General features: G+C 51.1%; 3 protein-coding genes and 1 long non-coding RNA gene across 12 annotated transcripts in view; 3 read left to right on the top strand and 1 right to left on the bottom strand.

Annotated features, from left to right (window-relative positions):
- The window catches only part of HOXA3 (homeobox A3), a 45487-nt gene extending 36720 nt beyond the window's left edge, over window positions 1-8767 (top strand). For 7 of the 8 annotated variants that reach the window (XM_074340904.1, XM_074340906.1, XM_074340903.1 and 4 more), the window contains 2 exons: window positions 4915-5560; window positions 6960-8767. In XM_074340904.1, the coding sequence (XP_074197005.1) occupies window positions 5035-5560; window positions 6960-7765 (1332 nt within the window). In that variant the 5' untranslated portion in view covers window positions 4915-5034 and the 3' untranslated portion in view covers window positions 7766-8767. Of the gene's footprint in view, window positions 1-1770; window positions 2050-4914; window positions 5561-6959 lie in introns of those variants that run through there. The other variant, XM_074340909.1, reaches the window with a different exon arrangement.
- Window positions 8768-12495: 3728 nt separating this feature from the next.
- HOXA2 (homeobox A2) lies at window positions 12496-15540 on the top strand. Its single transcript, XM_019726142.2, has 2 exons — window positions 12496-13682; window positions 14327-15540. The coding sequence occupies exons 1-2, from the start codon at window positions 13301-13303 to the stop codon at window positions 15064-15066; spliced, it is 1122 nt and encodes a 373-aa protein (XP_019581701.1). The 5' UTR covers window positions 12496-13300; the 3' UTR covers window positions 15067-15540.
- A 330-nt stretch (window positions 15541-15870) lies between these two features.
- Window positions 15871-19438, bottom strand: LOC109444627 (uncharacterized). Its single transcript, XR_002136911.2, has 2 exons — window positions 19201-19438; window positions 15871-16006 (listed from the first exon to the last, which is right to left on the bottom strand). It is a non-coding gene; the product is annotated as an uncharacterized LOC109444627 (long non-coding RNA).
- A 50-nt stretch (window positions 19439-19488) lies between these two features.
- HOXA1 (homeobox A1) lies at window positions 19489-22341 on the top strand. 2 transcript variants are annotated; one of them, XM_019726146.2, is made up of 3 exons: window positions 19489-20016; window positions 20217-20311; window positions 20817-20954. In XM_019726146.2, the coding sequence occupies exons 1-2, from the start codon at window positions 19663-19665 to the stop codon at window positions 20274-20276; spliced, it is 414 nt and encodes a 137-aa protein (XP_019581705.2). In that variant the 5' UTR covers window positions 19489-19662; the 3' UTR covers window positions 20277-20311; window positions 20817-20954. The 2 variants fall into 2 exon arrangements, with proteins under 2 accessions (XP_019581705.2, XP_019581703.2); XM_019726144.2 differs by having other exon boundaries at window positions 19489-20311; window positions 20817-22341.
- Window positions 22342-23193: the final 852 nt, after the last annotated feature.

The raw sequence follows: 23193 nt of genomic DNA, 5'->3' as shown, positions 1-23193 counted from the left end.
CACTGCAGCTCGCCACCCAGAAGCCACCTAGTCGGGGGCGGGCGGAGGCCCCAGCCCGAGCTCCCGCCCCAGCTTTCCCACGGCCCCCCGGTTCGGCGGGTCCAGTCCCCGAATTTTGCCCAGCATGGTCTCCGTGCTGGTGGAAAGGTGTGCGCCCCAGGCGCTCCAACCCTCACCTCGTCGCCCTCGGCCCTCGCTGCCCTGGCCGTCCCCTTCCCTGGCAGGTTCTCACAGAGAGCTGGCAGCCCCTGCAGCTGGCTTAGCTGAGAAGGCGGTGAGAGTAGCGTCAGCAGTTTGGAGGAGAAAGTGCGGGTTGATTATTGACCCACGCCTTCTTCAAATGCCACATCCGACCCACCCGGTTTGAAGAGAAAATGCCGCCGAGCGGATTTTTGCTCCGGCTCTTGCCTCCTACGCGGCCCGGTCCCCCTTTCAAGTTGTGCTGCCGCAATATGCCGTAAGGAGCAAGTGTTTGCTGTTTTGTGCTCTGTTTACAGCTTTGGGGCGCCGAGTCATAAATCTTACCCAGCCATAAATGACAAAAACCATTGGTATGCATGAGGCCACCCTGGCCGGGAGTGCTTTTTGATTTCTCCCTTTTCCCTTGGCTTTGTTTTTGCTCTAAGGTGACACTTTGGCTCCCTGACAGTTTAAACATACTACTTATATTTTTAACACCTTCCTTTGAGAAGGACCAGCCGTTGACACCTTGGAATTACACGAAAGCTCCATTTCTCTCTGTTTGCCACACACATACCCTTACAGAATTCGCTTCTGAATCTCAGGAGTTGAGGGAGGCACCAGGAGGGAGAAAAGGCCATCCTCCTTAAAGCTGTGGAAATATTACCCGGCACACGCAGGCCTTTCCTTTGCTCAGCGTCCCTGTATACCACTAATTGGGGGGGGAAGTACCGTGGATGTCGGTGGGTGTTGGGGCCAGAGCTTCACTGGTCTTTCTCGTGAGTGAGCTGTGTGTGTGTGTGTGTGCACTGTGAACTCCGCACACAAGAGCTGGGGACCCGGGCTTCTAGTCACCCTTCGGTGTACCTGAGCCCAGAGCGTCCCATTTCACTGTCGGACCACCGTGCGGCTCCCCCAGGCTCCTCTCCTCCTGGCTGCCAGGATTTCAGGGTTTCTGCCTAAAAACATAACCAAAGGCAGCCCCTCCTGCTCTTGGGGAGATCTCTCAGAAAGGAGGCCCTATCCCAGCCCCCCCCCCCAAGATTGGTTTCGAGGTTCTTGGATTGCGGGTGGCAGGTGAGGTTAACTGCCCAAAGTCCTGGGAAATCTCTTTTCCTGGTTCTCCATCCCCTGGACCCTCGACTGGAACTATCAGGGGCAGAGGGTTACGTGGTTTCTTAAACGGATTCCTAAGAAATAGAGCCCGGCAAGAGATCCCCTTTGTGAAAGCCGTTTGTCCTCATTAGCATAATTTTCCTGGACTTTAGTGACGCCCAGGAGCAAGGAGAGGGAGGGCGTTGAGGGTTGGGGGGAGGCTGCCCTCCTCCCGCCGCCACGGAGCTCTCCCTTCGCTCCTGTCCCTCCCCTCGCCTCAGCCCCATCCCCCACGCCGGCCCGCGCTTCCCCAGCAGCCTCGGCCTCCCCTCCCGCCCGCCCCCAGCACCCCCCAACGCACCCCCGACCAGCCAATGCTCCTCGTGTAATATTCATAAGAAACATACCCAAGTCGGTGCCACTAGCCCAGGCAGAGCCCCGCGCAGCGCTAACGCTTATCTCCCAGCCGCGGCTGCTGCCCTCGGGAAGGGCAGGGGGCGGGGGTGTGGGGGAGGGGTGGGTGGGTGGGGTGGGTGGGAGGGGGGGTCCAAGCCGCCCCAGTCCGCCCTGGGCGAGCCGTGCCGGAGCAGCGAGGCGGCCACGCTCTGCGCCGCGGCGTCCGGACCTCGGGGTCTCCCTCCCGCCCGCCGTCTCGGCTGATGCTGAGGGTCGGTGCCCATCCCGCGCCGAGGGGACCCGGCCGGGCCGCGGAGCCGGGCCGGGGGCCAGAGCCCGAGCCGGAGCCTGCGCTCGCGGCGCTCGTCAGAAGTTAAGGTAAGCAGGGCCACAACCGGCCGCTCTCAGCGCTGAATGGCGGAGTTTACGTCTCGGTGATTTATGGCCGCAGACTTAAATCTCGGTTCAAGAAGAGTTCACAAGCCGGAGCTTCCTTCCCGGCAGTGACTGATACCCTTACACTTCGAGTTCAGGCCGCTTTCCCATCCCCGCCCCCACCTCCTCCCTCTCCCCTAGCCCAGCCGCAACTTTTCTGGGTTGGGGAGGACTAGAGGGGTGAGGGGTGGGCAAGGGGACGCGGGGGCTCTTACCCGTTGTTCCCGCTTAAACTCGGGGCGAGGGCAGGCTGAGGAAGGTGCGGGAGTGTAAAGAGGGAGCGGTTTCTGAAGGAAGGAGGTTGAATTTGGGCATATCTTCCAGAGAGACAATAGGGCTTGCTTCCTGCACTCAATTTAGCCTCCTCAACTCTCTTTCAGCTCTTGCTTGCACCTGGGGGTTATTGTCTAGAAATGGATCTCTTTGGAGGAATCTCCTCCCATCCCCAACCCTTGTTTGGGGGTGCAAAGCAAAGTTTCCTGGCTGGCAAATTTCCAACTTCTTTACTAGGTTGCAAACTTTGGGGGCTGGTTGGGGGGGGCGATTGTGTGGGTTCCAAGGTGGTTATCAGCTGACCTCAAACAATAGGAAGCACTTTGGTGGGATCTCCAAAGTGAATTCATATTTTAAATTTATGAGGGTTGTTGTTTGCTCTTTGATTTTTAAAGATTTTTGTTATTTTACAAGACAATGCACAACTTGATGAAAAAAGACTTAGGTAAACAGCAGGCCAGTGTAGCTTGTGATAATGGATTAGCAAGTCACTTGAAATACTGCACGTTCGAAATCAACTTAATTTTGTTTTATCTAATATCTCGCTGTTCAAGTGTCTGGAGTAATTTTCTTAACCTGTCGTTTTATTTTACACAAGCCTAGTATCTTAAAAATTTATAATGGCAGACATTAATACTGCCAAACGTAATAGGAACTGTTTGCAATGAAAGAACAGGAAACTGAAATGTTTAAGTGCTATTCAGTTTTAAATTTTATTTTATCCTTTATTTACTTTTTATCAGGGTGTGTGTAGCTTCCTATCTATTTCCAAATGAGAAACAATACTCCAGGGCTCAAGATCATGCACAATAACTCCGGATGAGGGATGCTGTAATTTTTAATTGAGGTTCTGGAAAATTAATTGTGCCTGTTTTCCAGATGTTGGTCAGATTGTTGGTTTCCTAATGAAATCCAAAGGAGTCCATTATTAAAAACAAAATTACAGTATAACCATCCACTGGTAGATACTTATGTCATTATTTTTTCTAGTTAACAAAGTGTCTGCTATTCCTGGAAAACTTGAATAACTCCAGGATTCAAATACACATAGTTGGGGTGTGAAGTGTAAATCATTTTCTTCATGAATTTGTCATTATAATTTTGTTAAATGGTCCGAGAGACTAACATTCTCTCTGTGTGTGTTTGAATATATGAACTCACACGGAACTTTTTGAAGTGAAGCCAGAGGTTGACCATGCAGAAGTTGAAAACAAAAATAAAACATAGATTTCAGTTCTGCAAACTGCTTTCTAAATAAAAAAAATATTTGAGAAGGCTTTCAATTGCTTTTTAGGTTTCCAGGGTTGCCCTTTACTTGGTGTTTCTGAAGCAGGCAAATAGGCCAAGTAACAAATATCAACAACAACAACAACAGCACACAAAGATCAGGGAACTCTGGCAAGATTTTATGGCTTGTGCTTCCATCCCTCGTCCGGAGCCAAATGACCCCCATACATCAAATTACATAGCAGTTTCTAAGACAGAACCTATTATCGTTAAGTTGGAAGGAGAGTTCAAGCCGTGGTCATGGAGATGAACGCTGGTTTTTCAGGTTCCTGGTGGGTTGTTTTTTTCTCTAATCCATCATGTTTTAACAGGTAGAATTTGATAGTTGCCCTTAATAACAGCACCTCAAAAAGTCCAAGGCAGGAGGGTCTGGAGACCTTTTGTAACAGGGGAAAAGAGGTGGGAGTGGCTTGCTGGAACTTGCCTGAGAAATAGGACAAGAAGAGGAGTAAAAAGCTGTTCAGGATTTGAGTTTGACTTGCTGGAGATGGTGTTGTTGTTGGTCCCTCCCCACACAGGATGTTCCATCTAAAGTTTTCTCTTTCCCCGTCTAAGCTACAAGAGGTTCATTTGGAATCTATCCCCTGCACAAGGGTAGACTAACTGTTTAACAAGCTCAGCTTCTGAAACCCAGTAGGGTCGAGTAGCGCAATTGCCTGAAAAAAATTGTGCATACCTCTCTTGGGTTCTGGAAGGTCCAAGAAGGGGCTGGATGGGAAGTTGTCCCGTGTCTAGGGCCCTTTTGACAAATATCAGTCCTAAAGCTAGGACTGGAGAAAAAAATTGGCGACTCAAGCTCCCCTTTGCCTCCTTGGCCCTGCCCCAAAATCTCCAGAGGGAAGGAGTTGCGGGACCCTGCTGGAGGAGGCCAAGGAGCGGAGGCGAAGGGACACCCTGAGTTTCTTCTTCCCTGGAAAAGAAGGATCCCAACCCGGTTCCTTTCTAGCCCATCAAGCCTTTCTTCTTTTGAACTTCAGCTCCCGAGACCCGGCTTCCAGCCCTCACTCACTCTTCTCCTCTCTCCCCGGAAAACCCCCCAACTCCAGACGCAAGTTAAGCAAATATTTGTAGCCGTCAGTAAATTCCAGCGGCTTTTTATAGCGGGGCTCTCTGCGCCCGGGGCCAAGTCGTGCTGCTAAATATTGCTGACCACTTTTTCTTTTATGGCTTTCATGTCACTTAGCTATTGAGAGTAAGATGGATTTGCGCGGAGCCCTCACAGCGCTACGCTTCTCGCCCCCCCCCCAGGTCTGCGCAGGGCAGCCATTGGCGGCGGAGCGTCACGTGACCGCGGGGGCGTGCCAATGTGCGCCCTCACGGGTGTCAAGACCCTGTCAGAGTGTGCGATCAAGATCGTGAAACAACGCGATGCAAAAAGCGACCTACTACGACAGCTCGGCGATCTACGGTGGCTACCCCTACCAGGCAGCCAACGGGTTCGCTTATAATGCCAGCCAGCAGCCGTACCCAGCATCAGTGGCACTGGGCGCCGACGGCGAGTACCACCGACCCGCCTGTTCACTCCAGTCACCCGCTAGCGCTGGGGGGCACCCCAAGGCGCACGAGCTGAGCGAGGCATGTCTGCACACCCTGAGCGGCCCGCCCAGCCAGCCCCCAGGCCTGGGAGAGCCGCCCCTGGCCCCACCACCACCCCAGGCCGCGCCCCCGGCCCCACAGCAGCCGCAACCACCACCACAGCCCCCTGCACCAGCTCCTGCCGCGCCCCCACCCCCCTCTTCAGTCTCCCCACCTCAGAATGCCAGCAACAACCCTACCCCTGCCAGCGCAGCCAAGAGCCCCCTTCTCAACTCGCCCACTGTGGCCAAACAAATCTTCCCCTGGATGAAGGAGTCTCGGCAGAACACAAAGCAGAAAACCAGCGGCTCCAGCTCAGGTAAAGGGGTGCCTTCTGGAGGAGGGTCCTCTGGCCTGGCTCCCAGTCCTCCAAGCCACCTCCAGCCATAGCCAGCACCATCTAGGATTGCTGGAACATTTTCAAGAATTCACCCCTTCTCTTTCCACCCTACAAAGGGTTCCAGAGTCTTTGCAACTAGGGAGGTGACAGGAGTCTGTGTGCCCAGGAAACCTCAGAGAGACCTGATGGAAGTCTCTCTGGACTTCTTAAAGAGCAAGTGGGGCCTAGTGAATTTGGAATCCACTCTTGGAGTTAGGAACTTTGGGGCAGAGCAAACTTGAGCTCCACTTTTTTTTATTTTTAGTACACCTTATTTCTAATGAAATAGTGGTACCCATCCCACACTGAAATGTGGCAGAATAAAAGCAGGCCTAATCACCCTTCAAATCAGAATCAGTGCTTTGCTTATAATCAGAGCCTATTTTTAATTTTTTGCTCCAGCAGATGGAGTGGCTGCCTTACCTCTGGGAAGGCCATACTCAGACTTAGTATAATGAAGACAGCCAGAGATCTCCTGGGGGAGGGGATTGGGACTTGTCATCCTAATAGGAAACACATGGGCTTCCTGCAACTGGACTCTAGTGGAGGACAGGCCCTGAGTCTTGGGCTTCCCAGTATCTTGGTTACCATTGTCTCTGGCTTCTCCAGTTACCAGTGCTCTATTCTGAGCCTGAGCATCAGGGACCTTCCTGGGCCAGGATTTGGGGGGCCAGGGAGGACCAGAGGGCACAAGATTAGTGGGCAAAGGTGGGACAGGTTGCTTGATGACATAGATAGTCCTAATTAATAGGATCCAGCATCAGAGGCCTGGGCCTCCCCACCAGAAACGGATACTTTTGATAAGATCTCTTCCTTTGAGAAGAGAAGGCCTTCCAGATTGGGGCTTCCACTCCACCCATCTCCACTGGGGAGATTAAACAAGTGACCAGTTGGAGCAACTGTCCAATTTTTCAGACAGAGAGGGAAAGGTGTACTGAGCATATATTAGGTGGTCTACATTCCAGGTACTAGGAAGGGAATGAAGATGGTGAAGACCTGCCCACAGGGAGCTTGTAGTCTGCTAGGACTGAAGGATCAATAAATGAGTCAGAGAGTGACTAGCTCCAGGAAGGAAATACACACCAGCAAACGGGGGGTTAGATTTTTCTGTCCTTTGCCCCCTTGGAGGAGCCTATGATTTACAATTTAACTGAATGAGGGGTTAGCTACCTAGGACAGGACAGAGGCCAGCACCCAGTTCCCCCTCCCCCTTCCTGGGCCCTGACAAATGGAGGACTCTTTGGGGCCTGGAGCAAGGAGGGGCCTCATTGGGTCAGAGGCTGGGCGGGGCTGCGGGCAGACCCTGACGCCACTCTTCCTCTCTCTTCTGTCCTGACAGGGGAGAGCTGCGCCGGCGACAAGAGTCCGCCTGGGCAGGCATCCTCCAAGCGGGCGCGCACGGCCTACACGAGCGCGCAGCTGGTGGAGCTGGAGAAGGAATTCCACTTCAACCGCTACCTGTGCCGGCCGCGCCGCGTGGAGATGGCCAACCTGCTGAACCTCACCGAGCGCCAGATCAAGATCTGGTTCCAGAATCGCCGCATGAAGTACAAGAAGGATCAGAAGGGAAAAGGCATGCTGACGTCATCAGGGGGCCAATCCCCAAGTCGCAGCCCCGTGCCCCCCGGCGCTGGTGGCTATCTGAATTCTATGCATTCGCTGGTCAACAGTGTCCCCTACGAGCCCCAGTCGCCCCCATCTTTCTCCAAGCCCCCCCAGGGTGCCTACGGGTTGCCCCCCGCCTCCTACCCTGCACCCCTGCCCACCTGCGCGCCCCCACCGCCCCCACAGAAGCGCTACACAACGGCGGGGGCAGGGGCGGGGGGCACACCCGACTATGACCCGCACGCGCATGGCCTGCAGGGCAACGGCAGCTATGGGACCCCACACTTACAGGGAAGCCCCGTCTTCGTAGGGGGCAGCTATGTGGAGCCCATGAGCAACTCTGGGCCGGCCCTTTTTGGCCTAACTCACCTCCCCCACGCCGCCTCGGCTGCCATGGACTACGGGGGTGCTGGGCCGCTGGGCAGCGGTCACCATCACGGGCCTGGGCCAGGGGAGCCTCACCCCACCTACACGGACCTTACCGCCCACCATCCTTCTCAGGGAAGAATTCAGGAAGCCCCCAAGCTCACCCACCTGTGATGGTGGGCTTGGGGCTGCGCGCCAGGAGAGTCCCCCCACCCCCACCTTTCTTCATCGTTTGCTTTTTTTGTTTTAAGGTTTTCCTGCCCCTCCCTTCTCTCTCTCTCTCTCTCTCTCTCTCTCTCTCTCTCGTCCGCCCTCCTTTCCCTCCCCCCACCCGTTTTGTTTTCTTTGGTAACGCGTTTTTATAGTTTTTGTGACGTAGCAATCTTGGTTGCTGGAATGACTGTCAGTATCAGTAGCGATATTTATCTCCTCCTGCCCCTCGCTCGGCCGCTGGCCCTGCACCCTTTACCTTCTCTACTCTTTGATCAGAAACAGGGTATATGAACAAATTTTCTAGCCGAGTTCTTCAATGTGAATTTGTTCGTACATTATGGCTCCCGAGGGGAAGCGATTACTTTTTTTTTAATTTTAGTGTTTTTTTTTATTGCACTTCTTGTAAAGAGCGAGAAAAAAATCAAAGGCGCTTTGAAACAGGGCTCCCTGTGCAAGGATGACTAAGTGTACGTCTTTCCGTGTGTGTATGCTGGTGAACAGTCAGATTTATTTATATTTTTTTTGCAAGCATTGAATAATCTAAGTTTTAAATATTATTTATCCCCATCCGTTCGTATTTATATTAAAGAAATTCTGTACCCTGATTGTTCAGAAGGTTTCTTGGGCCTTTTGTTCAATAGTGTATTGGCGTACATAGGAAATTTTTTTATTTGAAAGGGAAATGTAATTCCTTTATAAAAACGGTAATGATGCAATAATACCAGAGAGGATCCAGCTTTCGAAAACAGTGATTTAAGTTTGTAACATCCGGCGAAACTGAAGAAAACCTGTAAACGAGAAAAAGACTAGATTTGTTTTGAGAGTTCTACATTCCTTGCTGCTCACACTGAGAAACAAAACAAAAAAATAAAGTTTTTATTCTGAATAATATCCGCGTTCGGAAGAGGTTCTTTGGCCGAAGATGGGGGTCTGCATGGAATTGAGGCGGAGGCGAACTGGCGGAGCAGGCCGCGGCCACCCTGCAGCTCCAGCTGGGGCCTGGCCGGGCGGCTCGTCCGGGAACACGGCGAATTCTCGGTAAAGCAGCCGGAGCTCCTGGCGGCCGCAGCTTTGGAGACGCCGAGCGGCCAGCCCGCTGGGCTGCCTGGTTCCCAGCTGCCACGGAGGCCGGCAGCGGGCGCAGGGGCTGCGGAGAGCTGAGTGCGGGAGAAACAAAGGCAGCCGGGCGAAGGCGCGGCGGGGGGCGCACAGGTGCCGGGCGGCCCCGCCAGGAACTAAGGCAGGGCGGTCTTCTGGTCCACGATCTTCCTCCGGTCAAAGCGAACCAGCCAACGCCTTTAACCCAGGGAATCGCCAGCCTCGCGGAGGATGTTGAACACTTTCTAGAATCAACTGGTCTCTCCGCGGATGCTTCGAGCCGAGGAAGAGACTGAACTGCTCACCCAGGTCTACAGCACAAGAAGCACTGAGCTCCGAGGAGCCTCCGTGAACCCTTCTCTGGACTGCTGGAGTCCTCGCTTCGGTTTCCTCTCGGAGTTTAGGATTTGCCATTCTCTGGATTTATTTCCTCTCCTTCTTCCCTCCCCGCTTTCCTTTTATGGCCCCAGGGGGAGGAGAAGAGAACAAGGAGATTAATATCTTTCTAATACAAATGCAATTTTATAAGTACTTCTTCCATTTGATGCTACAGTAGCTAAACATTACATTTCTACTCCTGGATTTAAGATAGGGCTGCCTACGGGCTGGCTGGCAGAGGCGAAGGCAGGCTCAGGAAAGGGAAATTTTTTCATCTTCAGCGGAGAAGGAACCAAATTCAGAAAGTGCAAACCTCAGAACTGCATCCCCATCAGCATCCTTCCCCCTCCCAAAGCTGGAAGTGAGGAACCACCTGCACCTGGGGATCAGGAGCGACCCATGTGAGAAAGAAATCCCCCTTCTCCCTGGATTGTATCTTTCTGATGCAGAGATGGGAAATGTCGCCATTTTGTTTGCAATCCAAAATATCCATCTTCATGGCCCCTATCTTCCTCCTGAGAAGCTCCCTCAGATGATCTTTAGAAACAGGCACTGGAGCCATTTCTGGGTACCTGCTGAGTCCGCAGGAGCTGCTTTTAGGAAACCTCCTCACGTTTTAAGCAAATGAAAAGGGCTAGGAAGATGCAAAGCCAGGCAGCTTTAAAGATCTGGGTGTTTTCTCTCACAGCCAGAGGTGCTTCCGCCACATGTATCCTGGGGCTCCTGAATATATATATATATATATATATATATATATATATATATATATATATTCTTTTTAAAGAGTTTGGGATGTGGAAGATGTATATTTGCTCCCTATCCCACGGTACGTTCCCTGCTGAAATATGGCGCACCTCAGAAATGCAGAGGCTGGAAAACCAGTCTTTGTGAGGACTGCAGCCTCCGCCCTTCTGGTTGTTCACATCTGAACTGAGCAAGCTGAGCAGATGCAGGAGTCTCCTTTTAAGTAATAGTTTTAGAGAAGTGCATAAAATTACCTGGGAAAATAAGCAACAGTGAGGGTGGGGGAGAGGGAGAGAGGAGAGAAGAGAGAGGGGAGAGAGAGAGAGAGAGAGAGAGAGAGAGAGAGAGAGAGAGAGAGAGATCCATCCATTCAGAGAGGAAAATCTCCCAACGATACCATTTCTAAAATTTACTCTTTAGCTGACCGGTTTGGAGACTCGGAGTCTTCCTCCTTCCCTCAGGGCGGAGATTTTTAAATAAGATTCCAGTATGATTTCCCACATCTTGCCAGTCAAGGCATTCATTTTGGCTTTCAAAGAAAAAATATTGATCTCACCCCCAGCTTCCTAGATGTTAAAAAGAAATCCTTATTAAAATATCTCCTGAGTTAAAGCAATAGATTTGGGGAAGATTTCAGTGTTGAATGGTCAAAGAAAAGGGTTTTCTTCCAGATGGTATTTGAATTAAGGCCGCTGAGGCAGCAGAAAGCTCTCACCCACGCAGCCCCTGACAAAGCCGCGGAGATATGGGGGCAGCACAGCGCTGGCTGCTCCTTCTCTGTAGCTCCCCCTCCCCTTAGCCCCTCAATATTTTCTGGTAAAACCAAATGCCAAAAGCTGCCATTCCAGAGTCCGCAAAGCACCTTTCTTAAAAGCAGCCTTATAACTCTTTCCTCTGCCAAAAAAATATCTTTAAAAAGATATTTTCCTTGTTTACTTGCGTTTCCTGCTCTCCTCTTTGCTCGGCCACATTTGATCTTGGAAAGAGCTCGAAGCTGAAATGTGTTCTTAAAGGCCAGAAGCTGTCAAGGCTTTTGGTGAACAAGATTGATCGCGCCCAGACTTCCTTCAGAGCTTTGTTTGGAATAAAAGCAAGAAAACTGAAAAACCTCACATTTTCCAGAATAGCATCTCTATCTGTAAGGCGATGCTCTGGGCTAGTCAACGATGGAGGCCACTTTATATTTAATTTCCAACGCAGGAGCCCTTTGATGCTGGCCTCAGAGATGGAGTCCTACCCTTGTGCCCTGCTCGGCCTGTCTTGTTTTCTACGTAGGTTTTTCTCCCCCGCCAACCTCTCTCTCCCTGGCCGTCAGGATGATTTATTTTTCTGCCACCGATGCCTGCCAGCTTGGGGAGTCTGATCACTTGGTCCATTTCAAAGGAAGCAAAAGCGAATCATCATTCTCAGGGTTTGGGGGAAAAGAGACACCTTCAGGTTTCTCTCTCAACCTCCTCCCCTCTTTATGGCTTGGTGGATTTTTTAAAAGTTATTGTTTGGTACCTAAAGGTGTTATCTTTTGAACCCTCCAGCACAGTCCAAGATGCGCTCAGTCTCAAGTCTCCGAATCGGAAAAAAAGAGAGCGTGAACAGAGAAAGAGAACCTTTATGATTCATTCTTGGGTCACCCTGTCTCATCCGCAGTGCTGTTTCCCACAACAGAACCCCAGTGCAAACATCCTTGGTGACCAAGGAGCGGGAAGGTGCGGGAGACAATTCGGGCTGCCAGGGAGCACTCACTGCATCTGAATCAACAAGCCCCAAATCAGAGACACGAGGAGAAGAAGGGGAGGAAAGAGAGAGAGAGAGAGAGAGAGAGAGAGAGAGAGAGAGAGAGAGAGAGAGAGAGAGAGAGAGAAGCGCCTTCTCCCTCCTGCTAACTTCCAACAGACTTCCTGGAAATCAGAAATACTCACCGCACCCGAGCCCTACGGGTATGAAACCCAGAATGCCAGGAGCCGCACACACCCGCTCGGGTCGGCATTTCTTTGGCTGGCTGCCGCCCTGGCTACAGGGATTTGGACACATGGCCCTGGGTGGTTGTCTCGCTTGGCACATGCATCTATTTCTCTCCAGCCACTCCTGAAAAGTTGATGGCGCAGGAAGGTCGGGAAGCTTCGAGAGCCGCCTCCCGTTTTCCGCTTCCCTCTGGAGCCAGACGCATAACTGCCATGGAAAAGCCGGCTAACAATGGGCTGGGGTCCGGGTCCGGGGGGCGCGGACTCGTAGCAGGGCTTTGGGAAGGGGGTGAGGGTCAGGGGATGAGGGAAGGAGAGGTGACAGAGGAGATAGGGAGGGGGAGAGGGGAGAATACAAAAAAAAGGAAAAGTAGGAAAGACAGACAGAGGAAGGAAGATAGAGAGAACAGTTCTGAGATCCAGGAACTGGTTTTGGAAAAGGCGGAGGAGGATAAAGGAAATAAAAGGGGGGGGGGAAGAATCCTCTCTCTCTCTCTCTCTCTCTCTCTCTCCTCTCTCCTCTCTCCTCTCTCCTCTCCTCTCCTCTCCTCTCTTCTCTCTCTTCTCCCTGTGTCATCTCTCCTCTCCCTCTGCTCCTTCCTCCTGCCTTAGCAGAACTTATGTGGCTGGGATGCGGGCCCTCGGGTGTCAAAACTTTGAAGATTAATGGATTACTTTGTTAATGACTGCAGGCGTCAGACTGAGGTGCTTAAATGATTTGTGAGGTGCGAGGCGTCTTCCCGACAGTCCCAAACAATGCGCGGAGTGTGCGGGGGAGGCAGAGGGCAGCCGCCGGCGGGACCAGCAGCAGAGCTCACACTCGCACACTCTCACACACGCACACGCATTCTCAGGCGCACACACCAGGTCCTTGCTGATCGGAAGGCAGGCAAGCACCCTCGCCCCCACGCACTCCCGGGCATCCCCACCCACACCCACATATATGTATTTTTGCCATGAAAAAAGTGTAAATAAAGCCTCTCTGGCCCCCAATGAGGCGTTCCTTCCCGACTTTTTTGGATCAATCAAACAGACAGTGGCTTCTTTTGATTAAAGCCCAAATTGTCATTGGGCAGAAGCAATCATGTGACAGCCAATTCGGTCCAATTTCAACCTTGTCTCCATGAATTCAATAGTTTAATAGTAGCGCGGTCCCCATACGGCTGTAATCAGTGAATTAGAAAAAAAACACCCCAGCAGCGATCTTCTATGATAGATTTTTTTTCCCTCCGCACTCGCCTTTTTCCTGGGCCTCGCCCCCCCAAAGCCCCTCCAGAAGAGGGAACTTTTTCTCCGAGGGGGCTCCAAGGAGAAGGCCATGAATTACGAATTTGAGCGAGAGATTGGTTTTATCAATAGCCAGCCGTCGCTCGCTGAGTGCCTGACATCTTTTCCCCCTGTCGCTGATACATTTCAAAGTTCATCAATCAAGACCTCGACGCTTTCACACTCGACACTGATTCCTCCTCCTTTTGAGCAGACCATTCCCAGTCTGAACCCGGGCAGTCACCCTCGCCACGGCGCTGGCGGCCGCCCCAAGCCGAGCCCCGCGGGCAGCCGCGGAAGCCCAGTGCCCGCCGGCACCCTGCAGCCGCCCGAGTACCCCTGGATGAAGGAGAAGAAGGCGGCCAAGAAAACCGCGCTGCCGCCCGCCTCGGCCGCCGCCGCCGCCACCGGCCCTGCCTGCCTCAGCCACAAAGGTCAGTCCAAAGACTTGGCCCCAGGTCCCGGGACCCTCTTTCCCTTCGGGGCTGCCCCAGAGCGGTTCTGGGGAGGGGGAGGGGAGCGTGGGCTGGGAGAGAAGGCGGAGAGGGAGAGATGCTTGGCTGCCTTCCCTTCCCCTGTGGGCTCACAAGTGGGTTTGATGGAGAGAAAAGGCATCCTGCGCTCCACAATGAGACATATATATTTTTAAGAAGAGGGGGGGAAACTTTCCCTAACTTGTGTAATGTGGGATGATTTATTTGAGTTGGAACTGACCTCCTCTTGTCTAGTTGTCCTAGAGTTTGGCTTTTTGACAGTAATGAAGAGTGATAGATCGCTCTTGCTCAGCTAAGCAGCTGATGCATTAATTATAAATTGTGGTGTGGGTAATATAAAGTTTGCTCCCGGATGGAGAGGTTGGGGGGAGCTCCAGGAAAGAATCGGATGGAGGTGGAAGAGATGGGGTCTTCCCGGGCTGGGCTCCCAGGAAAGGCAGCACAATAGCTCTACTGCATCCAGGGGCGGCCATTTTGTTGCCGTTGATTTTTTCTGCTATATTTATTCTCCAGTGGAATAACCCCGCTCGGACCCCTCCACCTCCAACTGTGCGTGTGTCTCTTGTTGGTTTCCCTTTCCGCAGAATCCCTGGAAATCGCCGATGGCAGCGGAGGGGGCTCCAGGCGCCTGAGAACTGCTTACACCAACACGCAGCTTTTAGAGCTGGAAAAAGAATTTCATTTCAACAAGTACCTTTGCAGACCCCGAAGGGTGGAAATTGCAGCGCTGCTGGATTTGACTGAAAGACAAGTGAAAGTGTGGTTTCAGAACCGGAGGATGAAGCACAAGAGGCAGACCCAGTGCAAGGAGAACCAAAACAGCGAAGGGAAATTTAAAAGCCTGGAAGACTCTGAGAAAGTGGACGAGGACGAGGAGGAGAAGTCGCTCTTTGAGCAAGCCCTCAGCGTCTCCGGGGCCCTTCTGGAGAGGGAAGGTTACACTTTTCAGCAAAATGCCCTCTCTCAGCAGCAGGCTCCCAATGGACACAATGGCGACTCCCAAAGTTTCCCAGTTTCGCCTTTAACCAGCAATGAGAAAAATCTGAAACATTTTCAGCACCAGTCACCCACTGTTCCTAACTGCTTGTCAACAATGGGCCAGAACTGTGGCTCTGGCCTAAACAATGACAGTCCCGAGGCCCTCGAGGTCCCCTCTTTGCAGGACTTTAACGTTTTTTCCACAGATTCCTGCCTGCAGCTTTCAGATGCAGTCTCGCCCAGTTTGCCAGGTTCCCTCGACAGTCCCGTAGATATTTCAGCTGACAGCTTTGACTTTTTTACAGACACACTCACCACAATCGACCTGCAGCATCTGAATTACTAAAAACATTAAAGCAAAACAAACCATCACAAAACAAAAACCCCTTTGACCAGGTGGTTTTGCCTTCTTTTATTCTGAGTTGATTTTTATTTTATTTTCTTCTTGACCTGCTCTCTCCCTCCTCTAAATGTTGAAGATTTTCTGTTTAGTGATTCCCCTGACCCAGTTTCAGAGGCATCTTTTACAGATTATTTTGGAGTTTTAGTTGTTTGAAATCTAATCCAACAACCCTCTACGTGATTTACTGAAAGCAATATATGAGGCCTGCAAGAAAGTGATCATATAATTGTATTTTCACTTTCTTTTTATTTTTGTATTACATTAGGATGCATTGTCATGCGTATTTTTGGTAGAATAAATTCTCCTTTGCTATAAGTAGCTTTCTTATTTTTTTCTACCCCTCTTTCTCAAGGCTCCTAACGGTTTCTTTTTCTTCTTTTAGTCTAACTTGGTAAATAAAATTCTGGTCACAATTCATCTTCTTTTTCAATTTTAATATATTTATTAAGGGGGCATGTTCAAAATCTTCAATAGACAGCAACAAAAAAAGAAAGCCAGAAAATGGTTAGGGCTTTTGAAAAGTGTTTTTTTTTTTTTTTAATTTAAGGGAATGGATTTGTTTTTTCAGTGTAGAGGTTCAAGCCATAGATTTAAATTGGTAATAGAAACAGAATTGGGAAGCCTCAGAGTTGGGGCAAGCCCAAGCTTTTGATAGTGGAGAAATTAAAGTGCCTATAGAAACCCCCAACTCCAGGAAGAAGGAACGCGGAGTTTCTTTAACAAGCTACCAATCTCCAGGTCAATAACTAAGTTATCAAGAATTCATTTATTTATACACATTTGTTTCAAACATCTACATTCCAACCCCTCCCCCACAAATCCCCGAACATTTTCAGTGTGGTTGATTAGTTTCCCAGCTGCTGATGGCTCCAGGCAAACAGACCTAAAAGATAGAGAAAAACAAAAATAAAACCAAATGATGGTTACTAGCCGGAAAATGCACTTCAGAAAGGGTTCTTTCCAATCCTCTGGTTCAGTCATTCTAGGATTCTTTTTTTAAGGGTCAGAAAAATCAATATTTCATTCTTAAATCTGTTTACATGGCAAATAATGGATCATTAAAGCTTTGAAGTCAGGTTAGCAAGCTGAGATTTAAAATGGAGTATTTCTGCACCCTAGGTTATAAATTAATCCAGTTTCTAGAAAGAGAGATAAAGCACTTTAAATGAAATATCAATAAAATGTGATCTAGGGTATGTTACTGGGTTGTTCTGTTTTTTTCCCCCCCTCCTTATGTCTCCCCATATTTATTTTTCCCTTCCTGAGCTCTGTTCTGACGGCTACTTACCGTGAGAAAACGCAGCGTGTAAGCAACATGTGTGGGGGGCGGGTTGATTTAAGAACCCAGCTCTTAATAGCAAAGGCTTGGAAGTTACAATGAAATCATGGTCTTTCTCCAAGGGTTTGCTATCTACCTTCCCCCACCCTTTTACCCCTAAATCCCAGCAGCGGCGGAGGCGTGTGAGGACCCTGGCGGGTCTCCTGCCCCGGGCGCGGCGCGGAGCAGGGCGGCCCGGCGGCGGCCAGGGCTGAGCCGCCGTTTGCGATTCGTCCTACGCTCATAAATCAAACGCTTTCTATGAATGAGAATGTCATCAAAGAGATCAATTGCAGGAACACATGCACAAATAAAAATCCTCTTACGTATTTGCCGGGGATCCCCGTCCGAAAGCATTAAGTTAGAAGGCGTTTAGTCATAATTCATTTTTATTGCTCTTTTAAAACAACAGCTTGGCTGAGCCGCGTATGCCAGGAACAGCTCGCGGCCTCCGCAGCGGCGTTTTGTCTCCTCCTCGCTCCTTCCTTCTCTAGGAGAAGAGCCCCGAAAGAGGCGTTTGGAGCCCAGCAAGCCGCTTGCAGGAGATCATTTAAATAGTGGCCAAGCTCGCTTTCCACCCACTCTCCCCGGGCGTTTAAAGGGACTTTAGCTCGAGTCGTAGGGCGCTGGCCTACTTGCCTAGAGGACCGAGGGTCTCCTACCGGGCAGAATGAGCCCCAGGATTTCGTGGGGGTGGGGAGCTACGGAAGCCTGCGGGCTCGAGGCCAGGGAGGCTGCCTTTGTGAGCAGCACCGGGAGAGCAGCGCTCAGGGCGGCCAGCCGGGGCGGAGCGGGCTCAGCTGCGAGAGCCGGGCCTGCGGGGAGAGGGGAGCAGTGCGCTGAGGCGGGTGGGTAGCCGGCTCAAGTGCCTGCCTGTGTGCCCGTGCAAGCTTGTGATCCCAAGAAATACACCCACCCCTGCTGGCCCTGGAAAGAGCCCGGGAGGGAGGAAGAGAGGAGAGCAGAGGTCGAGAACTGGCAGAGGAAGGACAGCGGTTGTGGCGGGGGTGGCTTTGCGGCGCGAGCCTTGCGGCCTAGGGCGTCGCGTAAACCCCGGGCGGTGGAGGCCAACAAAGGGGCAGGAATAAGGCAGGGGGGAGAACATACTGACGAGCTTGGGCTCGGATTGCAGATCGTGCGCAATGCCAGCACGGACCTCCTCATGTCCTGCCTCCATCCCCATAGTAGCCCCTTCTCTCGCCGTCGCTGGAGGCCTTTGCGTTCCCAAGGAAGCCGCCTCCAGGAGGGCCACCTTGCCTTTTCCCTTCTCCAGGATGAAGTTCCCCAGATGCTGAAATGGGGTCAGGAGTGACCTTTCCTGCCTGTGCTCCCTCTTAACCGTGATTGGGGATGGGTCAAAAGTCACAGAAAAATAACTTTCCAAAAAGAAATGTTTAGGGAAAATGTTTCTTTGCCACTGAGGGAATCCATAGTCAAATGTCTGCAAGAGTTTTCCCTCTTGGGAGGACACGTTTTGAGGGAACTGCTGTATATGGAGAACAGAACTCAGAATACAATCCTTAGATAAATTTCATTTGTCTAATTCCGATGTGGTAAACATGGTCAGAGTAAAATCTACACAGCATTGGCTGCAAAGCTTCCTGATGATCTCTGGATTTCTACCTAAGAATGCATCAATTCTCGGCCTCTGTTTGGCCTTTTCTCTCCACAAGCCAAGGGTTGACGTGAAACCTAACAGTAAACAGCAATTAACGACCCCGTCAGAATCAGAGTAGGATGAGGGTGATGGAGAACAGGACCCCTGGCCTAGAATGACGCTCAGATTTGCACGTGTCTCTCTAGGGAAAGATCTGAAGGTTCACACAAGGAACTACACAGTTACAAAAGGGAGGAGGTGTTGTGGGGGAAGAAGAAAATGTCCCGTCCACCATCAGCCATCTGTCCACCGCCCCTCCCACCTGCCAGCCCCCATCCCCAATTCAGATACGCAGTAGAATGGGGGGGGGGTGAATAAAGGAAGCTCTATCAACTCCTAACATTCTCCCTCCAGAAAACGAGAAACGTTGCGCGAGGTGTGTGGGGTGGGAGTTGAGCGTACTTTGTGGGAGCTGTAGTCTCGCCCTTTGAGGGCTCAGCCGCAGCGCGCCGGCTCCTGGGTCTTGGGGAGCCGGCAGATGGCCTGCAGCGCATGGCCCGGCCCCCACGCTGGCCACGTCCGTTAGCGTCATCTTTCTCCCCCGCCTCCTAACCCTCAAAATCTAGCGGCCGAGCTGCTCCGGATCCCATAGGGCTCCCAGAGCAAAGCTGAGTGGGGAGGAGAAAGGGGCGGAGAGCCAGGAGAGAGGGAGGGCGGAGAGCCCAGCGGCCCCGGCCTTTTCCGGCGAGCTCAGCTCCGAGGGTTCAGCCAGCTCCCGGGCGTCAAATTACCGAAGCTCCTCACACCCCTGCTAATAGTCCGTGGGGGAGGTGGGGTGGAGGTTAGAAGTTTCGGAGACCCTCCTTGAAGAAGGGAAGTTTCTTTCTTGTCCTGGTCTCCTCCACGCCCTCCCAGCCAGCCCTCTGCGCACTTCCTCTCCATTCCGAGTCTGGAGAGCTGGTGGCCTATCTTTAACCGAAGCCACCATGCTCTGCGCTCCTCACTGCCCCAAGGCACCACAGCAGGGAATGTGCAGCGAAAGCTCCGGGGGAGCTTGGGCTGCTGTGCTGGCCCGGTTCCTACCCTTCATGCTCGGCGCGCTCCGATCTCCGGCCCACTGATTCCCGACCCAAGAGTGCACGGAGCCCTCTTCCCTTCTCACCTCTTGCCAGTTCATCTTTCTGAGAACGGTGGGGAGGGGGCGGAGACGAGAAAGGGATGCCTCCCAGCCCCCACCTCAGGGGGGGGAGGGCGAACGGAGTCGGCGCGCGGAAGGCAAGCCTCTGCTCCCCTTCGCCCCAGAGCTCGGAATCTGCCCTAGCAGCCGCCGCAGCTGCTGCCGCTGCCTGGGGGGGCGACTGCGCGTCACCTAGACTGAGGAGCGCCGGGGATTTAAATGCCACTGAAACGGTGATCCATCACTGCGGGAGCCAGCAAACTTTCGCAGGAGGCTCCGCCATTGGCTGACATAGTCACGTGCCCCTCCCGTAGCGCCCTCCACCCTCCGGCCCCCCCTCTTGCGCACTGTACATTCATATCATTTTTCTTCTCCGGCCCCATGGAGGAAGTGAGAAAGTTGGCACGGTCACCCAGGGCTTCGCAGGACCCGGTTACTCAGTGACAGATGGACAATGCAAAAATGAGCTCCTTCCTGGAATACCCCATCCTCAGCGGTGGCGACTCGGGGACCTGCTCAGCGCGAGCCTACCCTTCCGACCATGGAATTACAACTTTCCAGTCGTGCGCGGTCAGTGCCAACAGCTGTGGCGGCGACGACCGCTTCCTAGTGGGCAGGGGGGTGCAGATCAGCCCGCCCCACCACCACCACCACCACCACCATCACCACCCTCAGACGGCCACCTACCAGACTCCCGGGAACCTGGGGGTGTCCTACTCCCACTCGAGTTGTGGTCCAAGCTACGGCGCGCAGAACTTCGGGGCGCCTTACAGCTCTTACGCGTTAAATCAGGAAGCAGAAGTAAGTGGTGGGTACCCCTCGTGCGCTCCCGCTGTTTACTCTGGAAATCTCTCATCTCCCATGGTCCAGCATCACCACCACCAGGGTTATGCCGGGGGCGCGGTGGGCTCGCCTCAGTTCATTCACCACTCATATGGACAAGAGCACCAGAGCCTGGCCCTGGCCACGTATAATAACTCCTTGTCCCCTCTCCACGCCAGCCACCAAGAAGCCTGTCGCTCCCCTACATCAGAGACGTCTTCTCCAGCGCAGACCTTTGACTGGATGAAAGTCAAAAGAAACCCTCCCAAAACAGGTCAGTCTTGCCATTCCATGGATGTCCCTTGATGATTGTGGAAGGAGTTTGTATGCTTAGTTGCCAAGGGAAATATATATATATATATATATATATATATATATATATATATATATATATATACACAATTTTAAGTTCTTGCTACACACCAGTGTTGTAGGACGTGGGGAGATTGCCCTGGTGTGTTGGGGCAAAGGAGCGTTTGGGACTGTTGTGTTTTCAAAGGGGCTGAGGGTTAGAGGTTCTGGAAGTAGGAAGTGGGAAGGTGTGTGTGCTGGGGGAATTCTGTTAATATCTATAGGCTCCATGAATCACGGGTCTGACCACGCTAATGGTTGACTTCAGATTAACACTTTACACCTCATCACTCACCCTGCCCAGACTGGTGTGTTGTGAAATTCTTGATCTCCCGTTTACCTGAATATTGTTCTGAAACTGTAGGGGATCTCATATCGATTGTAAAAATTGTACCTTTTTCTCTCGTCGCTTCCCACCCTGTCCCTAGGGAAAGTTGGAGAGTATGGTTACGTGGGTCAACCCAATGCGGTGCGCACCAACTTCACCACCAAGCAGCTCACCGAGCTGGAGAAAGAGTTCCACTTCAACAAGTACCTGACGCGCGCCCGCAGGGTGGAAATTGCCGCGTCCCTGCAGCTCAATGAGACCCAGGTGAAGATTTGGTTCCAGAATCGCCGAATGAAGCAGAAGAAACGAGAGAAGGAGGGCCTCTTGCCCATCTCTCCCGCCACGCCGCCGGGAAGCGAGGAGAAGGCCGAGGAATCCTCAGAGAAGTCCAGCTCCTCGCCCTGCGTTCCTTCCCCGGGGTCTTCTACCTCAGACACCCTGACTCCCTCCCACTGAGGTCGGCCCAGCCCCAGACTCCGCAGCCCAGGCTCCTCCTGGGCTGGGACTTCTTACCCAAAGCACATTCTTAGCTTATCTTCCTTTCCATTTGCAGTCTCTCTCTTTCTGATCCTATCTGGGGAGCTCCTGGGCAGGATAATGTGTTTCCAAAGAATTCTTCACTTGATCTGGGGGGTGGGGTGGGGTGGAGGATGTTAACTCCTTAATGCAGATTGGGTGGCAGCATCAATTTTCTGATGGCTCCTAACACCCCTCCCTACTTTTAGGCAATTTCCGCAGAACCTTCTGTTCCTTTCAGATGCCCTTTGGAAAAGTCTCCTTTGCCAGCAGAAACATGTCAGAGAAAGGCCTCTCATCTTTTATCTATCTGTATATTTACAGTTCTCTCCTACTTTGACCTTAAAGAATGATAGAAAGGAGAGAGTCCAGGAGCTCATGAAGAAGAGATGCACTATGAGTGTGTTTACACGATTCGTTTTTTAATTTAATTCAGTTTCATGTGTGTGAGTTTGCTGGTTGTAAATACTTTGTTCTGAGAGATTTATCTTTATACAGATTTTTTTTTAGAAATGTTTAGATTAAGTGACTAAAACAGGGTGGGCAAACTCTCAAAGCTGGTACAATTTTATATGTGATTCTAGGTTAAAGAATAAAAGGCCTCATTTCAACTCAATCAGTTGCCTCAGAGGGTAGCCTCAATTTGTTCTTTTAGTGAGTTAAGAAAGCCTGCAGAACACAAGGTTCAGAAACCTTGCTTCCTGTGCTTAAGTCTCCCTTCATCCCCACCCCTTTCTTGTTTCTCTGGCCACAACACTCTATTTCAACTCTGTGCTGGATTATTCAGAACCTAAAGGTGTTATTCAAATGAGCTTCTTCTTTCTACAGTTATCTTAGCTGGACATGGTGTATTTTCAGCTCAATTGTTAATGTGATGGATGGCACAATGAATGTATATTTTGTGTGATTCGTGAATAGTCTTTTGCATGTCGCACAATGTTTTGATGTCCCTGAAGTACCACACTGAGTTCTATCAGTTATCCTTTGTGAGCCTATGATATTCCCCATTTCCTGTACAATCATGAGCAGCTCTGAGATCCTGGAGTGATGTGATCCAGAGCAGAGTTTACGGGTCTTAAGATGTCTGTAATAAATACATTCAAGTTTCAGATATGCTTAAGCATCCGTGTATTTGGCTTGGCTACTATTTGTTGGTTCCTACAAAGTTGGCTCATTTCATGTGGGGAAGGGGAGACAGGTGGTGTGCATTTTCAAGGAGGTGGGACTTCCCTTGAAAAAAAAAGTAAGTGCTCTCTAATAGGTAGGTGAAGCTTCCCCATGAGTGTAATTGCACCTGACCAATGTCAACAAGAGGCTGATTTCCTTTAAAATAACAACAGCTCCTTTATTATAATCAAAGTTCATAATGGAAAAAATAGTGAAGAAATTTATGAAGCAGATCTATTTTTGAAACAAACATGGGTACTTCCTGGGTCAAGTGCTAACCTTTTCACCTCCAACTGAATGTTGACATATATATAAACAGAACTCCCTTCAAAAGCCAAAACTCTTCAGTCAGTCTTTCCTCACATCAGTGAACCAAGAGCTAAGACATTCACATTTAATTAGCTGCAGTATAAAGCTGTTTGAAGATGGGGTCCCCATCCCATGCTTCTTCCTTGTTTTTGGATTATCAGTGTTTCAGTATATTCTACCCTTTAAATTGAGTGTGGTCTCTTTCCAGTAAACCCTTGTATACCTCCTCCCATGGCTCCTGTCCATATCTATCCCATCCTGGCACCCTCTACATGCCCCCTCCCATCTCCTTTAGGTTACACATCTCATTCCCAGCACATTCAGCTTTGATTTCATAGACATCATGGCTGTAATGGGTCCTCAAGTTCTAATTCCATGCCAGAAAAAAAGTTTTTATTTTCTTCTCTGGGCTCAACAGGTTTTTCCAGGTGAACTTGTGGAAATCATGCCGAAGCCCATTTCAATATTCATGTCACTCATGACCA

Source organism: Rhinolophus sinicus, linkage group LG09 (assembly GCF_036562045.2).
Source record: "Rhinolophus sinicus isolate RSC01 linkage group LG09, ASM3656204v1, whole genome shotgun sequence".
NCBI lineage: Eukaryota > Metazoa > Chordata > Mammalia > Chiroptera > Rhinolophidae > Rhinolophus > Rhinolophus sinicus.
The sequence above is the reverse complement of the archived record's forward strand: the minus strand, read 5'-3'. Positions and strand labels throughout refer to the sequence as shown.

What these genes read in the sequence shown, in the direction of transcription:
- HOXA2 (XM_019726142.2), top strand. Translation starts at nt 13,301, where the DNA reads ATGAATTACGAATTTGAGCGAGAGATTGGTTTTATCAATAGCCAGCCG. An exon ending in TGCCTGCCTCAGCCACAAAG is followed by an intron (nt 13,683 to 14,326) that starts GTCAGTCCAAAG and finishes CCCTTTCCGCAG; the next exon opens with AATCCCTGGAAATCGCCGAT.
- HOXA1 (XM_019726144.2), top strand. Translation starts at nt 19,663, where the DNA reads ATGGACAATGCAAAAATGAGCTCCTTCCTGGAATACCCCATCCTCAGC. An exon ending in AAGAAACCCTCCCAAAACAG is followed by an intron (nt 20,312 to 20,816) that starts GTCAGTCTTGCC and finishes CCCTGTCCCTAG; the next exon opens with GGAAAGTTGGAGAGTATGGT.